General features: G+C 40.3%; 2 protein-coding genes across 2 annotated transcripts in view; both read left to right on the top strand.

Annotated features, from left to right (window-relative positions):
- LOC118417186 overlaps positions 1–2580 on the top strand; it is a 4328-nt gene extending 1748 nt beyond the window's left edge. The window contains exon 3 of the mRNA XM_035822632.1: positions 1473–2580. Coding sequence (XP_035678525.1) covers positions 1473–1646 — 174 coding nt within the window. The 3' untranslated portion in view covers positions 1647–2580. The remainder of the gene's footprint in view (positions 1–1472) is intronic.
- Positions 2581–4121: 1541 nt separating this feature from the next.
- LOC118418235 lies at positions 4122–18631 on the top strand. The gene is made up of 5 exons (XM_035824078.1): positions 4122–4239; positions 7942–8202; positions 8753–8937; positions 17393–17578; positions 18421–18631. The coding sequence occupies exons 1-5, from the start codon at positions 4183–4185 to the stop codon at positions 18629–18631; spliced, it is 900 nt and encodes a 299-aa protein (XP_035679971.1). The 5' UTR covers positions 4122–4182.
- The last annotated feature ends 594 nt before the right edge of the window (positions 18632–19225 follow it).

The raw sequence follows: 19225 nt of genomic DNA, 5'->3' as shown, positions 1-19225 counted from the left end.
TATCAGATACAATTCTTGATTAACAGTAACAAAGTTATTATCATTATGTGCTGGAAGAAAAAAGAAAATAGCCAATTCAACAAAATAAATTCAACATACCCTTCTATCAGAGCATTCTTCAACGTTGATAACCGGAAATCATCGTTAACCTCCGGAGGTATATGAAGAAGAAGTTGAGATTCCATCACTGTTAAGTATTAGAGACGACAAATCGTAATGAAAACAAGAAATGCAAACGTACCTGGCCAAGCGGTCCTTCCTGAAATGGGTTTTCTCAGATGGACAGGTAGACTGTACCATTTTCGGACTGAGAAACGCAGAAATTCACCAAAAACTAGAAACAGCGAACAAGCACACGAACGATGCGTTCCTGTTCGTAGATGATCTGTTTGTGCCGCGTTGCCACGAGAGCAAATCAAAGACTTGTTCTGGAACATCATTGACGAACTATTGTTGCTTCGTGAAGTTGTTGGTACGCAAGTTGATTTACGACGTGTCTTTTGCGGATTTTCTTTTGCCAACTTCTTGCCCCGTTGGGTTTCATTGGAAATCGTTAAAGTTTCATAGAAGTTGAAGACCGTTGTGGTGGTACTTTTTCGCTGTGACAATCTTTAGGGGATTAGATAAACTTATAATCTTTATGTCAAATGCTTCTGGGAAGCTTTGGTGACGTCATTTAGAAATAGCCTGATTGCTGCTTTCCTTGACCCATATCATAGCATTATTTTGCGTAGCCATGTAAAAACACTGGGTGAAAATGCCGTCTTCTATTCACGCACACGTGTCGCTCTGGGCTTTCGTAAGGTAAGGGTCCGCTGTTGGCGGATGATCCTCAGTTGTTTAATAGTCAGAGATAACTGTTACATCCACAAAGATAAACTTGAATTTCAGTCAGTATTGTCAGCCCTCGCCACACAGACAGTGCGATGTAAAGGTCTTCTTCTTATTCTGTATTTATCATATTCCATCAAAATCTATTCATCTATTCATCTATCCACCCACCCATCCTTCCATATGCTGTCATCCGTCCATCCATCCATGTTGGCCTGTCCGTTTGTTTGCTTGTTTGTATTTCCGCGCATTATCTATTTTCCATGTTAGTCACGTGCACCTCTGAGTGACAGCAGGTAAGATTAAGAATTGCTACACACGTAACTTGCTAGACGGACAGAAAATAAATTTCAGAGTCGCCAGCATTGATGTATGTATCAGCCCAACATCGCGTAACAACTGACAGACGCAGGTCATGGGTCAATGAAAGAGCCCATTAGTTCACGGGTTACTAAATGTTTGTGCTTTCGCAACTATATAGCCTGAGTATCATCCTCTGTAGTAACCGCTGGCTCACGACTCCGTGGTTAGCAAGCGAAAGTCGTGAGCCAGCGGTTACTACGGAGGATGATACTCAGGCTAGCAACTATATGCTTCAATGACAATGTTCTAATTTCAATTTTCACTGAATGTGTTTCCAGATCGTCCTGACGACTTCTGAGTACCACGAGAGAGCAATAAGACTGTACCGGAGATGTGGATACATCAGGGACAACACAGGAGACTACTCTAAGGCTCTGTTTCCCGGAGTAGGGGACCCTGTCATCAATGTATCTGTACAAGTCTACGCCTTTAGAAAAGAACCTATGTTATAGTATTAACGGTACTACAATTGTTTGGGAATTGAATCGAATTCCGTAATATATGCAAATAGATAATGTTGTAAAATTATTTTAAAAAGACAGCATGAGACAGTATACATGTATATCACATTGTGTCAGTGTATCTCTATTTTCAAAACAGTTTGAGACAGTATATCTCACATTGTGATTGTGTCAATATGTCTCTGTTGGAGTTTATTTCTAAAAAGACAGTTTAGGCCAGTCTATCTCGCATTTTTTTTAAAAGGCAGTATGAGACAGTATGTTTATCAAAAAACATTATTTAGTACAAAATCACATTTGTGTGAAAGAACAATAGAGCTTTCATCAGTAGTTTCAACACTTCTATCATAAAAAATATGTATAAATAATAATGTCAAGTTGTGTTTTTGTCAACATACAGTTGTATACGATCTGATTATTGACTGCATTTGCTCGTATGACAATGGAAAAGGTATTTTCATAATCATTATTTTCTTGTTATTCATAGCTAGCACTTTTCGAGAGCATGAATTAAGTTTGGCAGTCCTAAACTGTCTGTAGGTCTTTACATGGGCCGAATAAATAAATCATGATATTGAGAATCAATTCCACTTTATAATGGATAGTCCAACATATGATAGAGATAGACAAAAATTGTTGTAGTCTAATAAATGTAAGTCTGATACAATGTTACCACATATTAAGACAGAAATGTTTAGTATGTTACTATCTATGTCGGTCAATTCAGCACACAGCACACTGTCATAATGTTCCAGGATATGGCACACATAACGCTAGCTTGATTGTTTATATATACTATTACTATTCATAAAACAGATAAGTTCCTTAGATTATCAAATAGATATTAGCAACTCATGTACTGTTTTGTATGTGCTTGTTGCCACACATTGTATCATTGGCAATTGTCGTGCAATAAAGTTCTTCTTCTTGTCAAATCAAAGAATTATGTTAATGAGTCTGACACACACGTGACGTCATGTATACGGTGCTACCTGGTACTATCTCTGCAATGGTTGCTGCCATCTTCTTTTTGGTCGTCATGGCGACGCCACGCCCCCATACTTGCCGGTGATTGGTCCTCCGTCACACCTGTGGTGTCAGTTACACATGCAACGACCTTCACATAGGTAGATCCTTTTGTTGGACACCTTAGGTGCTCATTCTACGGCTTGCAGTGGACAAGAACACTCGCATTTTTTCTTCATCTACAGGTAGGTCTTAGTACGCTTACTGAATGTAACGTTAGTATATCATACATGTCTGACTTCTCACTTTCTTGAACGTGGAAGCTTCATATGCAATATACATATTAACGTGCACAACCTCTGTGGGTGACAATACATGTACGGTTTTGTAGCAAAATGTTGCAGACTCGTCAAAAAAGAGGGCAAGGTCATTTTCGGTCGATAGGTGTCATGTAAGAAGGGCGTGTTGTTGAAATGTAAAAATTCGGTAACGTGGCGTTAATAGGCCGAGTGACTAGCTCGACTAAGCTGACACAAGATATTAAAGGTTATGCGCTAGATTCGTAACATTCCTTGCTAGAAGTTTTGTCAATGAGAAAGGTACTTTTCTTCACGTCTTCCCTCACTGACTCAGTTGGTGTGATTGGGGAGGTAAAAAATAACTGTGGATGGAGAGGGATGGGCTCCACCTTCCAATACCGTACCTCAGACACAGTGGATCAACAATTAAAAAAGGCTATGGGACTTCCTTTACCTGTTGCTTTTTATTGAACAGTGCCACACGTTTGTCAGGCACGTATGCAGCCTGAAACCCAATCGTGTTACGCTTTGTCAACCCACCAAATGATTCGCTCCGTGGGTCTACAAGTCACGAAGAGCTCGAGCTCGATAACGTTTAACATTGAATTCAGAATAACAAATAACGAGCTATGTAGAATAGAAACGTTTAATAACCCTTCACTAACCATAAACCGATAACACTTGGAACAACGTTACATTACAGGGGTACAATAAACAGTGCATAAAATTTCAAAATAGCTCGTAATGTTTAACGGAAAAGGGCATGTGACATTGTGACCTTAGCGTCACTGATCTGTGTCTGTTGACCTTGGAGGTCGGCTGGTAGAGGCAGGTAGTGCCAGGTACGCAAAAATAGTGGACTCAAACACCGTCCCGAGTTCGATACCCGCCGTGCCCCCGACGTTGTGCCCTTGGGAAAGGCGCTTTACACGACATTTCTCACTTCACCCAGGTGTAAAAATGGGTACCTGACTTCGGTCGGTGAGATAAAAGACTACATTTACCTTCTGTCTGTACTGTGTATGTGGCACTGTTAACATAAGTTACTATTAACTTGAGTGGCAGTACCACATTGTCCTCGTCTGTCCAAAAGCAAATAGAACAAACGGGTGGACCCAAATACCGTCACACAGACAACAGGTGGTCAACAAAGTGTCGCTGGTACCGGGATGTCCCCCAGTTTAGTTTAAGTGAAAGCAGCCGTGTCTAATAACAATGACAGTATGTGAGGGTCACAGGACAGTGGGTCATTGAGAAACCATATGGTAGTACCAGGCACGCAAAAACGGCTGACCGAAATACCGTCACACAGACAACAGGTATGTGTCATCAGTACATGGTACAGATATCTCCCCATTCGTTTGAAGTGAAAGCAGCGACTTATAAATAATAGACTATGATATGAGGGTCATGGGACAGCAGGTCATTGAAAAACCAAGGTACGTAGTGACAGGCAAGAAAAACGGGTGGACCAAAACACCGTCACACAGACAACAGGTAAGTGCCATTGGTACATTGTACCGATATCTCTCTCTATTCGTTTTTGTAAAAGCCATGTCCTATGAAGGCCTAAGAATAGTGATATGAGGGTCACAGGACTGTGGGTCATTGAGAAACCAATGTAGTACCAGGTACGTAAAAAGGTGGGCTGGTAAAGTGTCATCAGTACGTATGTGATATAGATATTCCTCTCATTCGTTTTTAGTGAAATCTGTGTCATAAGAACAGTATAATTAGCGGGTCTCGGGACTGTGGGTCATTGAAAAGACCAAGGTAGTGCCAGGAACGCAAAAAGGGTTCATTGAAATTCAGTCACACAGACAACAGGTACGTGTCATCGATACATGGTATAGATAGCTCCTTAGTGAAATCTGTGTCATAAATAATATGAGGGTCACAGGACTGTGTGTCATTGAGAAGCCAAGACCATAAGTGCCTGGTACGCAAAAACGGTTGATTGAATGTCAGTCACGCAGACAACAGGTAAGTATCATCGGTACATGGCACAGATCGGATGATTCCCTATTCGTTTTACCATTTTTACGTGTATACCAGCGCCCTTATAATACTAATATGAGGGTGTCACTGGACTGTAGGTCGTTGAGAAGCCAAGGTAGTACCAGGTACGCAAAAATGGTGCACTGGAAAAACGTCAGACTCACACAAACAACAAGTGCTCTGACAGGTGTCATGAGTACGCCCCCTCCCCATTTCGTGAAGTAAAATCCGTGTCCCAATATTCGGGTCAAAGTACTGTAGGTCAATTGAGCCGGTAGTACCAGGCACGCAAGAAGGGATTGCGTGACCAAATTAGATTAACGTCCATTGTTCCTCACTTTGTTAACCCTCAAACCACCGTATGGGGTCAAAACTGACCCCAGGCGTATATCGATGTGTGCCATCATGGCATTTGTGGTCGAAAACAAATTTCCTCCCATGAGTTTGTTTGTATATATGTCCTATAACTTCTTATAAGTTTTTAACGAGATTGGCTCATTATTGATTAAGTTATCTTAGAAAGTTTATGTATGGTCCAGTGGGGTCAAAACTGACCCCAGCATTTTTTAAAACAAACTTTTCCGACCTACACCTAAACTACTTATCTTAGAATCACGAAATTTTTAGAGAATGATGTACATGTAAGCCAAAAATATTGTAACAGCTTTTGTGCCAATATCATGTTATATGACGACATTATGACGTCATTTAGGTAATCTCGGCTGCCATCTTGGATTTTTCCTGATGACGTCATTGAATTAGCATAAATCATGAATATTGAGGTATGAAATTTACGTTTAATTTCATAAGATGTGATAAACAACTGATATCTGCTAAGAAAACCTTAAAACTTAAATGTTTAATACAAAATTAGAAAACTTAATAATAATAATAATTAGTAATAGATATGTCTGTCAGAATTTCGTTGCCATGGCAACATGAAAAACGATGAACATACTTTGTTCACTGAAAATTTTTGCTTTCAACATTTTCTAAAAAGTTACCAAGTTTGGTGGCCCTAGCGTGAGCCATTTAGACGTTATACGGCATTGAAGTTGTCATCAAAAATCTCCTTCCCGGTCTGAATAGCATTGGTGCAAAATGTGGTCATCATGATCTTTTGCATAAATTATGATAATGAGCTAGAAATATTCTCACCTAATCATGTCAGACTGTTCCACATAGATTTGTGAAACTAAACATATATAAAAATCACAAAAAGTGTCACACAAAAAACTGTATTTGTACAAAATGTTTTGGGGTCAGTTTTGACCCCATACGGTAATCTACGTCGCAAAAAAGCTACGGTGGTTTGAGGGTTAAAGACACAACCTATTTTGTCAACGCAATGCGCAGCTCTGAAAAGCCCTAAAGGAGTCGCCCAAATTCGCACCCGAAGTTGTCGGAACGATATCGGCTTGGAATTGAGTATTTTGTAATCTCTAAGCAGATCTTGCGGTGTCGACATAAGATAGTATCATAATCTTGGGAAGGAGTTTAGCCGGCAGAGGAGTTTTATTCGCTCTGCCGGCTAAACCCCCTTCCCAAGCTTATGATACTATCTTATGTCACAGCGAAATCTGGTTGAAGATCAAGTATTTTGTACTAGCGTATACCATACTGGTTTTGTGTTAGGTACTTTCTAGCTACCGCGATGTTGCTGTTTACAACAGTCCTTGTGTTAGCCGTCCTCTCGGCTATGGTTCACTGTGTACTGCAGCTAGGAGTCGCTGCTAACAAGGCGGCGTATGAATATTTATCTCACAGTTTCACGGTATCTCTTAGTGATTTCCCGTTTATAGGTACTCTCTATCATACCATGATGCTGCTAACATCCATTGGCATAATACCGGTCGGTTTACTGCAATTTCTCAAGCAATGCTAATTTGGCAAATGATCAAAGCATCATTTTCTCCAGTTACATGTTGCTGTTACAGCTTACCTTTGCCACTTCTTCTGTGTAAATTATTTTGTCTCTCTGGTCCTGCTAAAAACATAACATCGTAATTGGAACACACCGCGGAATTGCACGGAGAACGGGCGCGTGGTTGGAAGGGGGTGCACTATACCGGTCGAACGAAACACGGCACAATTAACTGCCGCTATGTACCTTTATTCATCCTCTGTTGTTCCTTTCTTTCCTGTTAGTAGTTGCACAAAACAAAAATCTGCATGAGCATACAAAAAGTCATGAGAAAATGGGCGTATACTGACAAGAATTTTCATTTAATTTTGGTCCGTCACAACCGCTATGACGTAAAACTTTACTGCTGGCCGTAGCATTAAAAATGGCGGGAAAATGGCGGCGTACGTTCAATTTGACCCATTCAGCCGTAGATCCGGGCTATTATGCAACGGTTCCTCACACTTTTACACGAGTTGTAGGTCACCAAAAGAAATTCAAGATTGCTGTTGAATCATGCTCGTCTTGTGCCGTGAGCACATGTGATTATTATCTACAAATCTGGCGATGAACGTGACAGTGTGTTTGTCCCACGCGTGCACGACGAGCTCGCCTTCCCCGAAAATGAACTGAAAACTTTTGGCCTTGTTGTCTTCGAATGCATTGTTATCGATGCTTTGTAAATTATGTATTGGACACCTAGATGTCTGAAGTGTGCATACCTCAGAAATAACTATTGTTGCATGTGTAGATCTCTTTAAGTTCCACTATTTTTAATCGACCGGTATAAGGCTTATGACCGGTATTATGCCAATGCATGTTACAGTTCTTGTGGTAGCCGTCCTCTCGGCTATGGTTCACTTTGTACTGCAGCTAGGTGTCGCTGCTAACAACGTGGTGTATGAATATTTAATTTTATCTCACAGTTTCACGGTATCTCTTTATGATTTCCCGTTTATAGGTACTCTCTACTACAGCGTGATGTTGCGGTTCTGTGCAGCCATTGTGTTAGCTATCTTTCCGACCAAGGGGCACTTTGAACTGCAGCTAGGTGTCGCTGCTAACAATGCAGTGTATGGATAATTATCTAACACTGTGCGTCTTTGTGATTTTCCGTTAGGAACTCCCTAGCTACAGCGTGATGTTCCGGTTCTGTGCAGCCCTTGTGTTAGCCGTCCTCCCTGCCACGGTGCTCGGTCTCTCGGCGGACGAGATCGCCGCCTTCCAGGCCCGTACCCACACCGAGACCAACTCGGGGAAGCAGGGGACGGTGTCCATCACCCAGGACGGCGACGCTCTGGTGCTGACGTCGAACGGGATCCCAGACCACGCCACGGGGACGTACCCCGGTACAGGCAACCCGAACGATCTCACAGAACAGGTGAGAGAATTTAGAGCTGATGTCTGTAAAGAAAAACAAAAAAAAACCCAACAAAACAAGCAAAATCGGGAAAAGTTGTCCAGACACAACAAAAATCGATTTTCCTTAATTTTTTGTTGTGGTTGGGCTTTGGACCAAACTTACAGAAATGGGAGAGTTTTAAGTTCTGTGGTCTCTGGTTGCCATGGCAACTACTACTTTTCAAAATGGCGGATTTTCACCTAGTGAAAGCCCGTGGCCTTGTCCAAAATAGACCCTCTTTGGACTCAAGTAACTGCCACCGCTTTACAGATATTTTGTTGATTCTAACATATGCCATTACCCATGTCAACTGTGACTGGTTCAAATTGTTCTACAGCAATTTGGGGAACCGTTTGGGGAGGGGGGCGATATATAGAGTGTAGATTACACAATAAAACAAGTTCGCGAAGAGAGGGTCAGTAGCAAATATCGCAAACAGAAAAATCTCGCGAACATAGGTGAACTTATACAATACTATTTTAGTATACCGAACGCTTGTTTTATGGTTTTTTTCTAACCCCCACCCCAGAGTCACACATTCCGTATCCCAGTGACGCCCACCACGGCGTCCACCCCCGGTTGCCTGGGTATGGGTCCTATCGGCATGGCCGTGAACGGCGTCCCTATCTACAACCCCTTCAACCGCGAGTGCCAGGACGCTGTGGAGAACGAGGTGTTGGACGCCTGCGACGGACACCCCGCCGAACGGGGAGAGTAAGTACAAAATGACCAATAGGCTTAGTAGTGGTGTTGGACGCCCGTTTGAGGCACTTGACATGGTCGCGTAAAAAAAAGATTAAAAAATCGCGGTGGCTCAAATCAGGCTGTCAAAGGTGCCCACGTAATCCCCACGAGTTGTTCTATCGCCTACAGTACTCGTGTTGATTCAAATATTATTTCGGGATGAGATTTGAAGAGTCAAAGTTAGCCTTCAAACTGGCTCTTTATGCCTGTTTTCGGCCTCGATTACGCACTGCATGGGGGTTTCCGTGCAACCGATTACGATCATATACTTCCGGGTCGTACGAGTGAGGTCATTGAACGCGGGTCACCAGGTATCTTGACGGTCTCAGTCTGCGCTAGGTTCGGTAGAGGAGGATTCAAGTCAGGCTTACGCATATTGTTAAATTGGGTTTGTTAAGGGACTCTTGGCGACAGTATGTTTGAACTTGCAGAACGTTTTTTAAGTTTGTGTTTGTTCGTATCGTCTCGGCCCACGTTGCGAATCTGCAACGGTTGTAAGGTCCCCTCCGAACGAACTAACTGGAATTCTCGTAGACATCAGGAGACAAACTGTGTTAATTTGAATAACACATTTATAGAACAGTGCTGTAAGAAGTGTATACAGGGAACTAATAGCGGAAAACGTGTTCGGGAGACCTCCTTGGGGAGAAAAACTGTGTCAATTTGAATGACACACTAACATATTGGCGCCGTAAGAACTGTATGTAGCTTAACTAATAGCGATAAACGTGTTTAGGAGACAAACTATGTCAATTTGAATGGCGCACTTACATAATAGCGCCGTAAGAACTGTATGTAGCTAACAATAGCGAGAAACGTGTTCAGGAGAGAAAATGTGTCACTTTGAATGACACATTTATAGAACAGCGATGTTAGACCTGTATATAGCTATTAAGTAATCGCGGAAAACGTATTCAGGTGTCAAACTGTGCCAATTTGAATGACACACTTATAGAACAAAGCTAAAAGAACTGTATATAGCTAACTAATAGCGGAAAACGTGTTCAGGAGTCAAACTGTGTCAATTTGAATGACACACTTACATGATAGTGCCGTAAGAACTGTATATAGCTAACTAGGAGCGAAAAACATCTTCAGGAGACAAACTGTGCCAATTTGAATGACACAATGCATTATAGAATAGCGCTGTAAGAACTGTATATAGCTAACTTGAAGCGGAATGCGTGTTCAAATGTCAATCTGTGTCAATTTGAATGACACACTTGTAGACAGCGCCCAAAGAACTGTATATAGCAAACTAATAGCGAAAACGTATTCAGGAGACAAACTGTGTCAATTTGAATGACACACTTATAGAACAAAGCTGAATGAACTGTATACAGCTAACTAATAGCGAAAAACGTGTTCAGGAGACAAACTGTGTCAATTTGAATGATGCATTCATAGAACAGCGCTGTAAAAAAACTGTACATACTTATTAGGTAACTTAAAGTGCAATGCGTGTTCAGGAGTCCAACTGTGTCACTTTAAATGACACACTTATAGAACAAAGCTGAAAGAAATGTATATAGCTAACTAATAGCGAAAAACGTGTTCAGGAGTCCAACTGTGTCAATTTGAATGACACACTTACATAATGGTGCCGTAAGGATTGTATGTAGCTAACTAATGGCGAAAAACGTGTTCAGGAGACAAACTGTGTCAATTTGAATGACACAATGCATGCATTATAGAATAGCGCTGTAAGAACTGTATATAGGTAACTTGAAGCGGAATGCGTGTTCAAATGTCAAGCTGTGTCAATTTGAATGACACACTTATAGAAGAAAGCTAAAAGAACTGTATATAGGTAACTAATAGCGGAAGACGTGTTCAGGAGTCAAACTGTGTCAATTTGAATGACACACTTACATAATAGCGCCGTAAGAACTGTATATAGCTAACTAATAGCGAGAAACGTGTTCAGGAGACAAAATGTGTCACTTTGAATGACACATTTATAGAACAGCAATGCAAGACCTGTATATAGCGAAGAAATCGCGGAAAACGTATTCAGGTGTCAAACTGTGCCAATTTGAATGACACACTTGCAGAACAAAGCTGAATGAACTGTATATAGCTAACTAATAGCGAAAAACGTGTTCAGGAGACAAACTGTGTCAATTTGAATGACACAATGCATTATAGAATAGCGCTGTAAGAACTGTATATAGGTAACTTGAAGCGGAATGCGTGTTCAAATGTCAAGCTGTGTCAATTTGAATGACACACTTATAGAAGAAAGCTAAAAGAACTGTATATAGGTAACTAATAGCGGAAGACGTGTTCAGGAGTCAAACTGTGTCAATTGGAATGACACACTCACATAATAGTGCCGTAAGAACTGTATATAGATAACTAATAGCGAAAAACGTGTTCAGGAGTCAAACTGTGTCACTTTGAATGACACACTTACAGGATAGTGCCGTAAGAACTTTATATAGCTAACTAGGAGCGAAAAACATGTTCAGGAGACAAACTGTGTCAATTTGAATGACACAATGCATTATAGAATAGCGCTGTAAGAACTGTATATAGTTAACTTAAAGCGGAATGCGTGTTCAAATGTCAAACTGTGTCAATTTGAATGACACACTTGTAGACAGCGCCCAAAGAACTGTATATAACAAACTAATAGCGAAAACGTATTCAGGAGACAAACTGTGTCAATTTGAATGACACACTTACAGGTAGCGCAATAAGAAATGTATATAGCTAACTCATAGCGAAGTGTAACGTATTCAGGAGACAAACTGTGTCAATTTGAATGACACACTTACATATTAGCGCCGTAAGAACTGTATAGAGCTAACTAATAGCAAAATACGTGTTCAGGAGACAAACTGTGTCAATTTGAATGACACACTTATATAATGGCACCGTAAGATCTGTATATAGCTAACTTAAAGCGGAATATTAATGCGTGTTCAGAAGTCAAACTGTGTCAATATGAATGACACACTTACATAATAGCGCGGTTCAGGCAGCGCTTTTCTGCAAGTGTGTCAGACAAGTTCTAAGGTCCCTTCTTACGAACTAAATGGCGTTCCTTCGTATATATATGACTTTAGATGCGGTTATTTCATATCAATTAACAACTGATTACTGGAGTTTGGACCATGGTAGGGTTTAAAGTAACTGAAATACTAACTTGTTCAAGTAAACTGTCAAATCTAGTACTGCGCTGTCTGAGCTGAAAACTGTGTCAATCATATGACACACTTTTGAAACGCATAATAACTATCTTATGACGGAAAACTCGCTCTGCCGAAAACTTTTTCAATCGAATGATTATACGATTTAGGCATATCTATTCAGTTTGCTAGTTTGTCACATTACTTAACACAATAGTTTATAACAGAAAACTTTGTCAGGAGGACGGCTTTGCAATTAATAACCGAGTGTTAAACAGTATAAAACTGCCTCATGACGGAAACTTTGGTGGACAAATGTCACTGATAGTATGGCACACTAGTGCGATGATTAAACAGTATTAAACTGATGGAAGACTTGGACGACAACTGTGTCAATTAACAAGTTTTTTAAAACTTATTAAAATTTCACAAAACGGAAAACCCTCACGGTCAGGTCGACAACTGTATCAAATGACAGAAAACCTTGTCAGGAGGACAACTGTTATTTCATATGACACACTTGTAGAAACACGATGTGAAATCAGTGTAAAATTGTCTTGATGGCGGACGACTTTTTCAGGAGGGAAATTGTGTGAATTTGTCTGACACCTTTGTAAGCGATGTTTGAACCGTGTCTTAAAAATGGAAAACGTTTTTCCGGGGGACAACTGTGTCAATCTATATCACCCACAATTAGAAAAGCGCTGTTTAACGTGTGTAAAATTGATCACGGAAAAAATTGGACAGTAAAGAATTTGTGTCAATTTATATGACACACTGGTAAAAAGTGTACTTTGGGCTGTACCTAACAACTTTATTGCTGAAAACGTAGTCAAAAGCACAGCTGTGTCGATTTGTTTCGACACATTTGTAGAATAGCGCCAAACGTATAGTATACAAATGTATGACTAAATCTTAACGGCTAATGTGTTCAGGACACAAAACTGTGTCAATTTGTATGACACACCTAAAGAAAAGCGCTGTAAGAACTGCATATAACCATTTTACAACAGAAAACTTCGTTAGGTGGGCAACTGTGTCAATTCATATGACACACAAGTAAAGTAAAGCGATAATTAAATAGTATGATCGTCCGATTGAAAAAGTTTTTGTTAGAGCAAGCTTTCGTCAAAATAAATTTACCTCGCTGTTCTATGAATGTGTCATTCACATAGACACATTTTGTATCCTAAACACGTTTTTTTTTTTAAATTGGTTAGCTATGTACTGTTTTTAGGGCGCTATAATGTGAGTATGTCATGCAAATTGACACAGTTTGTCCCCTGAACACGTTTTCCGCTATATACAGTTCTTACAGCACTTTTCTATAAATCTGTCATTCAAATTGACACAGCTAGGTAGTCTACTGAATACACTTTTCGCTTTAAGTTAGTTATATACTGTTTTAACGGCGCTATTCTGTAAGTGTGTCATTCAAATTGACACAGCTTGTCTCCTGAACACGTTTTTCGCTATTAGTTTGCTATATAAAGTTCTTACAGCACTGTTCTATAATGTGTCATTCAAATTGACACAGTTTGTCTCTTGAACACGTTGCGCTGTTACTTAAATATATATACATGTTGTAACAGTGCTTATTCTATAGGTGTGTCATTTAAATCGACACAGGTAGTCTTCTGAACTCACTTTGTGCTTTAAGTTAGCTATACACAGTTTTTTGGCGCTATTCTGTAAATGTGTCATTAAAATTGACACAGTTTGTCTCTTGAACACGCTTTCTGCTTTAAGCTAGCTACATGTATATACAGTTCTTACGGCGCTATTCTGCAAGTGTACCATTCAAATTGACACAGTTTGTCCCCTGAACAGGTTTTTCGCTATTAGTTTGCTATATACAGTTCTTACAGCTTTGTTCTATAATGTGTCATATTGACACAGGTAGTCTTCTGATCACGTTTTTTTTCTTTAAGTTTTATATATACAGTTCTTACATACATCGCTGTTCTATAAATGTGTCATTCAATTGACACAGTTTGTCTCCTGAACACTTTTTCCGCTATTAGTGTGCTATATACAGTTCTTATTGGGCTATCTGCAAGTGTGTCATTCAAATTGACACAGTTTGTCAACTGAACGCGTTACACTTCGCTATGAGTTAGCTATGTACATTTCTTATTGCGCTACCTGTAAGGGTGTCATTTAAATTGACACAGTTTGTCTTCTAAACACTTTTTCTGCTATTAGTTTGCTATATACATTTCTTATTGCGCTATCTGCAAGTATGTCATTCAAATTGACACAGTTTGTCTCCTGAACGCTTTTTCCGCTATGAGTTAGCTATGTACAGTTCTTATTGCGCTATCTGCAAGTGTGTCATTCAAATTGACACAGTTTGTCTTCTGAACACGTTTTGCGCTATTACATGTAGCTACATAACGTTATAGTTCTAACTGTTCTGTGAGTGTGTCATTCAAATTGACACAGTTTCTCTTCTGAACACTACACTTCGCTATGAGTTAGCTATATACATTTCTTATTGCGCTACCTGTAAGTGTGTCATTTTAATTGACACAGTTTGTCTCCTGAACACTTTTTCCGCTATTAGTTTGCTATATACAGTTCTTATTGCGCTATCTGCAAGTGTGTCATTCAAATTGACACAGTTTGTCTCCTGAACACTTTTTCCGCTATTAGTTAGCTATGTACATTTCTTATTGCGCTATCTGCAAGTATGTCATTCAAATTGACACAGTTTGTCTTCTGAACACTTTTTCCGCTATTAGTTTGCTATATACAGTTCTTATTGCGCTATCTGCAAGTATGTCATTCAAATTGACACAGTTTGTCTCCTGAACACTTTTTCCGCTATTAGTTTGCTATATACAGTTCTTATTGCGCTATCTGCAAGTGTGTCATTCAAATTGACACAGTTTGTCTCCTGAACACTTTTTCCGCTATTAGTTAGCTATGTACATTTCTTATTGCGCTATCTGCAAGTATGTCATTCAAATTGACACAGTTTGTCTTCTGAACACATTTCCCGCTATTAGTTTGCTATATACAGTTCTTATTGCGCTATCTGCAAGTGTGTCATTCAAATTGACACAGTTTGTCTCCTGAACACTTTTTCCGCTATTAGTTTGCTATATACAGTTCTTATTGCGCTATCTGCAAGTGTGTCATTCAAATTGACACAGTTTGTCTTCTGAACACGTTACACTTCGCTATGAGTAAGCTATGTACATTTCTTATTGCGCTACCTGTAAGTGTGTCATTCAAATTGACACAGTTTGTCTCCTGAACACTTTTTCCGCTATTAGTTTGCTATATACAGTTCTTATTGCGCTATCTGCAAGTGTGTCATTCAAATTGACACAGTTTGTCTTCTGAACACTTTTTCCGCTATTAGTTTGCTATATACAGTTCTTATTGCGCTATCTGCAAGTGTGTCATTCAAATTGACACAGTCTGTCTTCTGAACACGTAACACTTCGCTATGAGTTAGCTATGTACAGTTCTTATTGCGCTATCTGCAAGTGTGTCATTCAAATTGACTTCTGAACACGTTTTGCGCTTTTACATGTAGCTACATAACGTTATAGTTCTTACTGTTCTGTAAGTCTGTCATTCAAATTGACACAGTTTCTCTTCTGAACACGTTTTTCGCTATTAGTTTGCTATATACACTTAATGCAGCGCACAACGGTCCTTTAGATGTGTCATTCAAATTGACACAGTTTGTCTTCTGAACACGTTTTCCGCTACAAGTTAGCTATATAACGTTACAATTCTTACGGTGCTATTTTTAGTGTCATTCAAATTGGCACAGTTTCTCTTCTGAACACGTTTTTCGCCATTAATTAGCTATATACTGTTCTAATCTTAGTTAATCCCTCAGTCAGGCGCGAGCAATGTATCTAATATCTTCAACAGTTAACAGTCAGATGCAAAAAGCCTTCGTCGGCTAACGTTAACCTACAGTTCACTTTACCCACGACGCAACCTATTGGAATAACACCTTACAGATCATAGTGCTGTCTTATACTTCAAAGACATTTCAATATTACTTCGTGACATGCTAAAACGCTGACAGCACCATCAAAAGTACTTGTGTACACTACCGAGTGAGGTCCCGAGTGACTGCCGCAACGGTATAGCGTGACCCGGAAACAGTTGAACCTCGCCCACTAAGCGGACACCCCGAAACCCCCATGCGGTGCGTATTTCGGCTTGAAAACAATGGCGAAACCATAGGAAAAAGCTGTCGAAAATCGGTCAACTTTGACATCAAATAAATACTTTCTCGTAAAAGTCCATCGCTTGAGATTCACAAGGCAGATAGAACAACTCGTGGGGATTACGAGGACACCTTTCACAGCCTGATTTAGCCCACCGCAATTTTTTAATCTTTTTTTTACGTGACCATGTCAAGTGCCTCAAACGGGCGTCCAACAGTGGACGTACCGACTGATAAGTATCTAATACCAGCTCAAAAAAGAACAAGAAACAGCCATGACTTCAAGTACCAGAGTAACCAAGCTAGGATTGATGTGTTCAAAAATTCGCATTTTCCCAGAACTATCGTAGAGTGGAACTTTTTATCACCAAGCACAGTAGGGGCATCTTCTCTGGATAGTTTTAAAGAACGCTTGCAGATATGTGCAGAAGTTGGTTGTGACGGATCGTTCAGTGTAATATAACCAGCTGCTGCCGCACCGCGTGCCTGCGAAGCTGGTGTGTTACGCCGAAGGGCGGTTATACCGGCTATATAGATACAGATACAGAAACAAGTTGCTGTCAAACATAGAGGACCTTCCCACGAATTTGCTCCTGACACTGTACGAAATCCGATCTTTAAGCATACTTTAAAGCATTCATAAAGGTAAAGTTGAGTGGGAAAAAAAACGGAACCTTTTACATTCTTTACTAAAAAATCGGAGGATGGCACCTAGGCTACTTCTGATCCATCCAAGTAGAAAATACAAATACAATGTACCAGATTTTTAGTGCAATGCTAAACTTTCTTCCAATCCAAAAATATACGGGTCCAAATTTCAACGACCACTGTTGCCTTCTTCAGTGGTCTTTGAAAATTTGATCCGTGTGTACTTTTTGTGTTGGAAAAAAGTTTAGCATTGTACTCTGCTTGCTACCATCACAGATGAGCTTCCATGATAAATACCAAAGTTATCAACTTATAAAAGGTGTTAAATGCAAACTCGTTGTATTCATGAATAGCAGGGGTATTTTCACAAGATAGCGTTGAATGTGGGTATTGAAATAAGTGACAAAAGACCCGACTTTTGGAGTGACTTTTTTTTCCTCCACAGCTACCACTATCACCACGAGGCGAACTGTCTCCCGGACAATGCCATGGGTGACTCGGGCGCTTCCGGCATCGTGGGGGTGGCGTTTGACGGCATCGCCATCTACGGCCCGCGGAAGGAGGACGGAACCCTGTACGTGCACGACGACCTGGACGCCTGTCACGGCATCACCGTCAACGGAACTTACAGGTATAGAGTTTGTTTTATTTATTGAAAGAAACAACAATACAAATGAATGAACAAAGACAAAGTTACAGCGTAAGTTCTCGCTGCCACTTTTACATTTTGAAAAATAAAATATTACACAAGACACTCAAACTTATGAATAGCAAAGGATAAATACATAGCAAGTACACAGTTTGAATGCGTGTCCGAACGTCCCTTGCAGGAGAAAAAGTAAAAAAAAAGTAAAAATGAATGACAGGTTTTGTTGCTGTGATCAAGGACGTTATATCAGATGTAGCTTTGTTTGGCTAACATGATTTTACAGCTAACACCAGAACAGAGCAAACTAGCACGCAGAATTAGAAGTTGTTTAGCGTTGCAATTGTCAGAAAGGATGTTCAAATCAACGGTATCGGTGTGTCCAGCAATCCCAGAAAGATTGCCAAGTGTTTGTAGTCACGTGATATAACGTAATTTTGGCCACCGCCGTGTTGGTGGGTCAAAGACGCGTGTGAATTTAGTTTCGTCAAATTTCAGTTGAGTTACTATTACGTCTTCTACCCTTTGCGCTGTCTACTTGAAGAGTAGTCTCTACCCATTCCGATCTGTTTGTAATGAAGACCTTTATTGCACATTTTTGCCTCCAAAATTGTGCCTTTACAATTTAGCAACTCGGCGGTACTGAAGCGCCGACTAATAATCCATGACGGTACTGTAGCTGGAAACAAGTGTCCAAGTGTCCAGACAGGAAAGTGTCAGAATCCCAATATGGCGGCGATTGTCGATGTCAATGGATTTGAAATAGGTTTTGCTATCGGGAACTTGTATCAAATGAACACGTACACCTGCCCTTCTTGTTTTAACAGGTACCACATGACCTCGGACTTCCCCTACTTCATTGGCTGTTACCATGGAGAACTCCTGACCAATAGCGGGGCGAATACTAGATGCGAGTGTGACGTGCAGCAGTACCTGGCGGGCGAGTCATCCACAGTGACGTCATCAGCAGTGACTCTGGCAGCGGCCACAGGGCTGGGACTTGTCTTGCGCCTGTTTTCTCCTTCATTCCTTCCTTAGTGGAGTAAGCACCTGCATACCTTTAAACCATTGAAGATACTTTCGTGGTGGGATTTTATGTTAAATCTGGGCGGTGGTTACAGTAGGAAAAACCCTACACTTGTTGAATCAGTTGTAGAAAATGACCTTTATCTCGGAGGTTTTTTCACCCCCATGAGATAGTGGTATCATCGCCAGCTGTTTTGAGCCCAAAGGATCAATCCAATAGTTCTGATTAGGAGGGGGTTTATCTGAAGATAAGCCGTATAGAAATTCTTGGACGTTTTTGATCGAAAAGTGGACAGTGTAGGCTAGCATTTGAGGGTAAGTTTGTATGGCTTGAAGTTTTCATTATTGAGCTAATGACACATTTGCTTCCTCTACTTTCCCCATAGGATTACGTGTACGACTGGGGAAAATTGTAACTCTGTAGTCACCCCTAGTATAAGGTATATAGATGTGGAAAGAGGAAAAAGCAAGTGATTCTAACAAAGCCGATGATCTAGTACATGTACCTGTTCATGTTTGCTGCAGTCCTGGCACATTTTGATTCGTCAGGTTTTCATAGTAAAGAACTTTATTCTGTGTTTTTTGAATGGAGCTGAAAGTGGTCAC

Source organism: Branchiostoma floridae, chromosome 6 (assembly GCF_000003815.2).
Source record: "Branchiostoma floridae strain S238N-H82 chromosome 6, Bfl_VNyyK, whole genome shotgun sequence".
NCBI classification, from domain to species: Eukaryota; Metazoa; Chordata; class Leptocardii; order Amphioxiformes; family Branchiostomatidae; genus Branchiostoma; species Branchiostoma floridae.
Note: the sequence above shows the minus strand (reverse complement) of the source record. Positions and strands in the feature narration are given on the sequence as shown.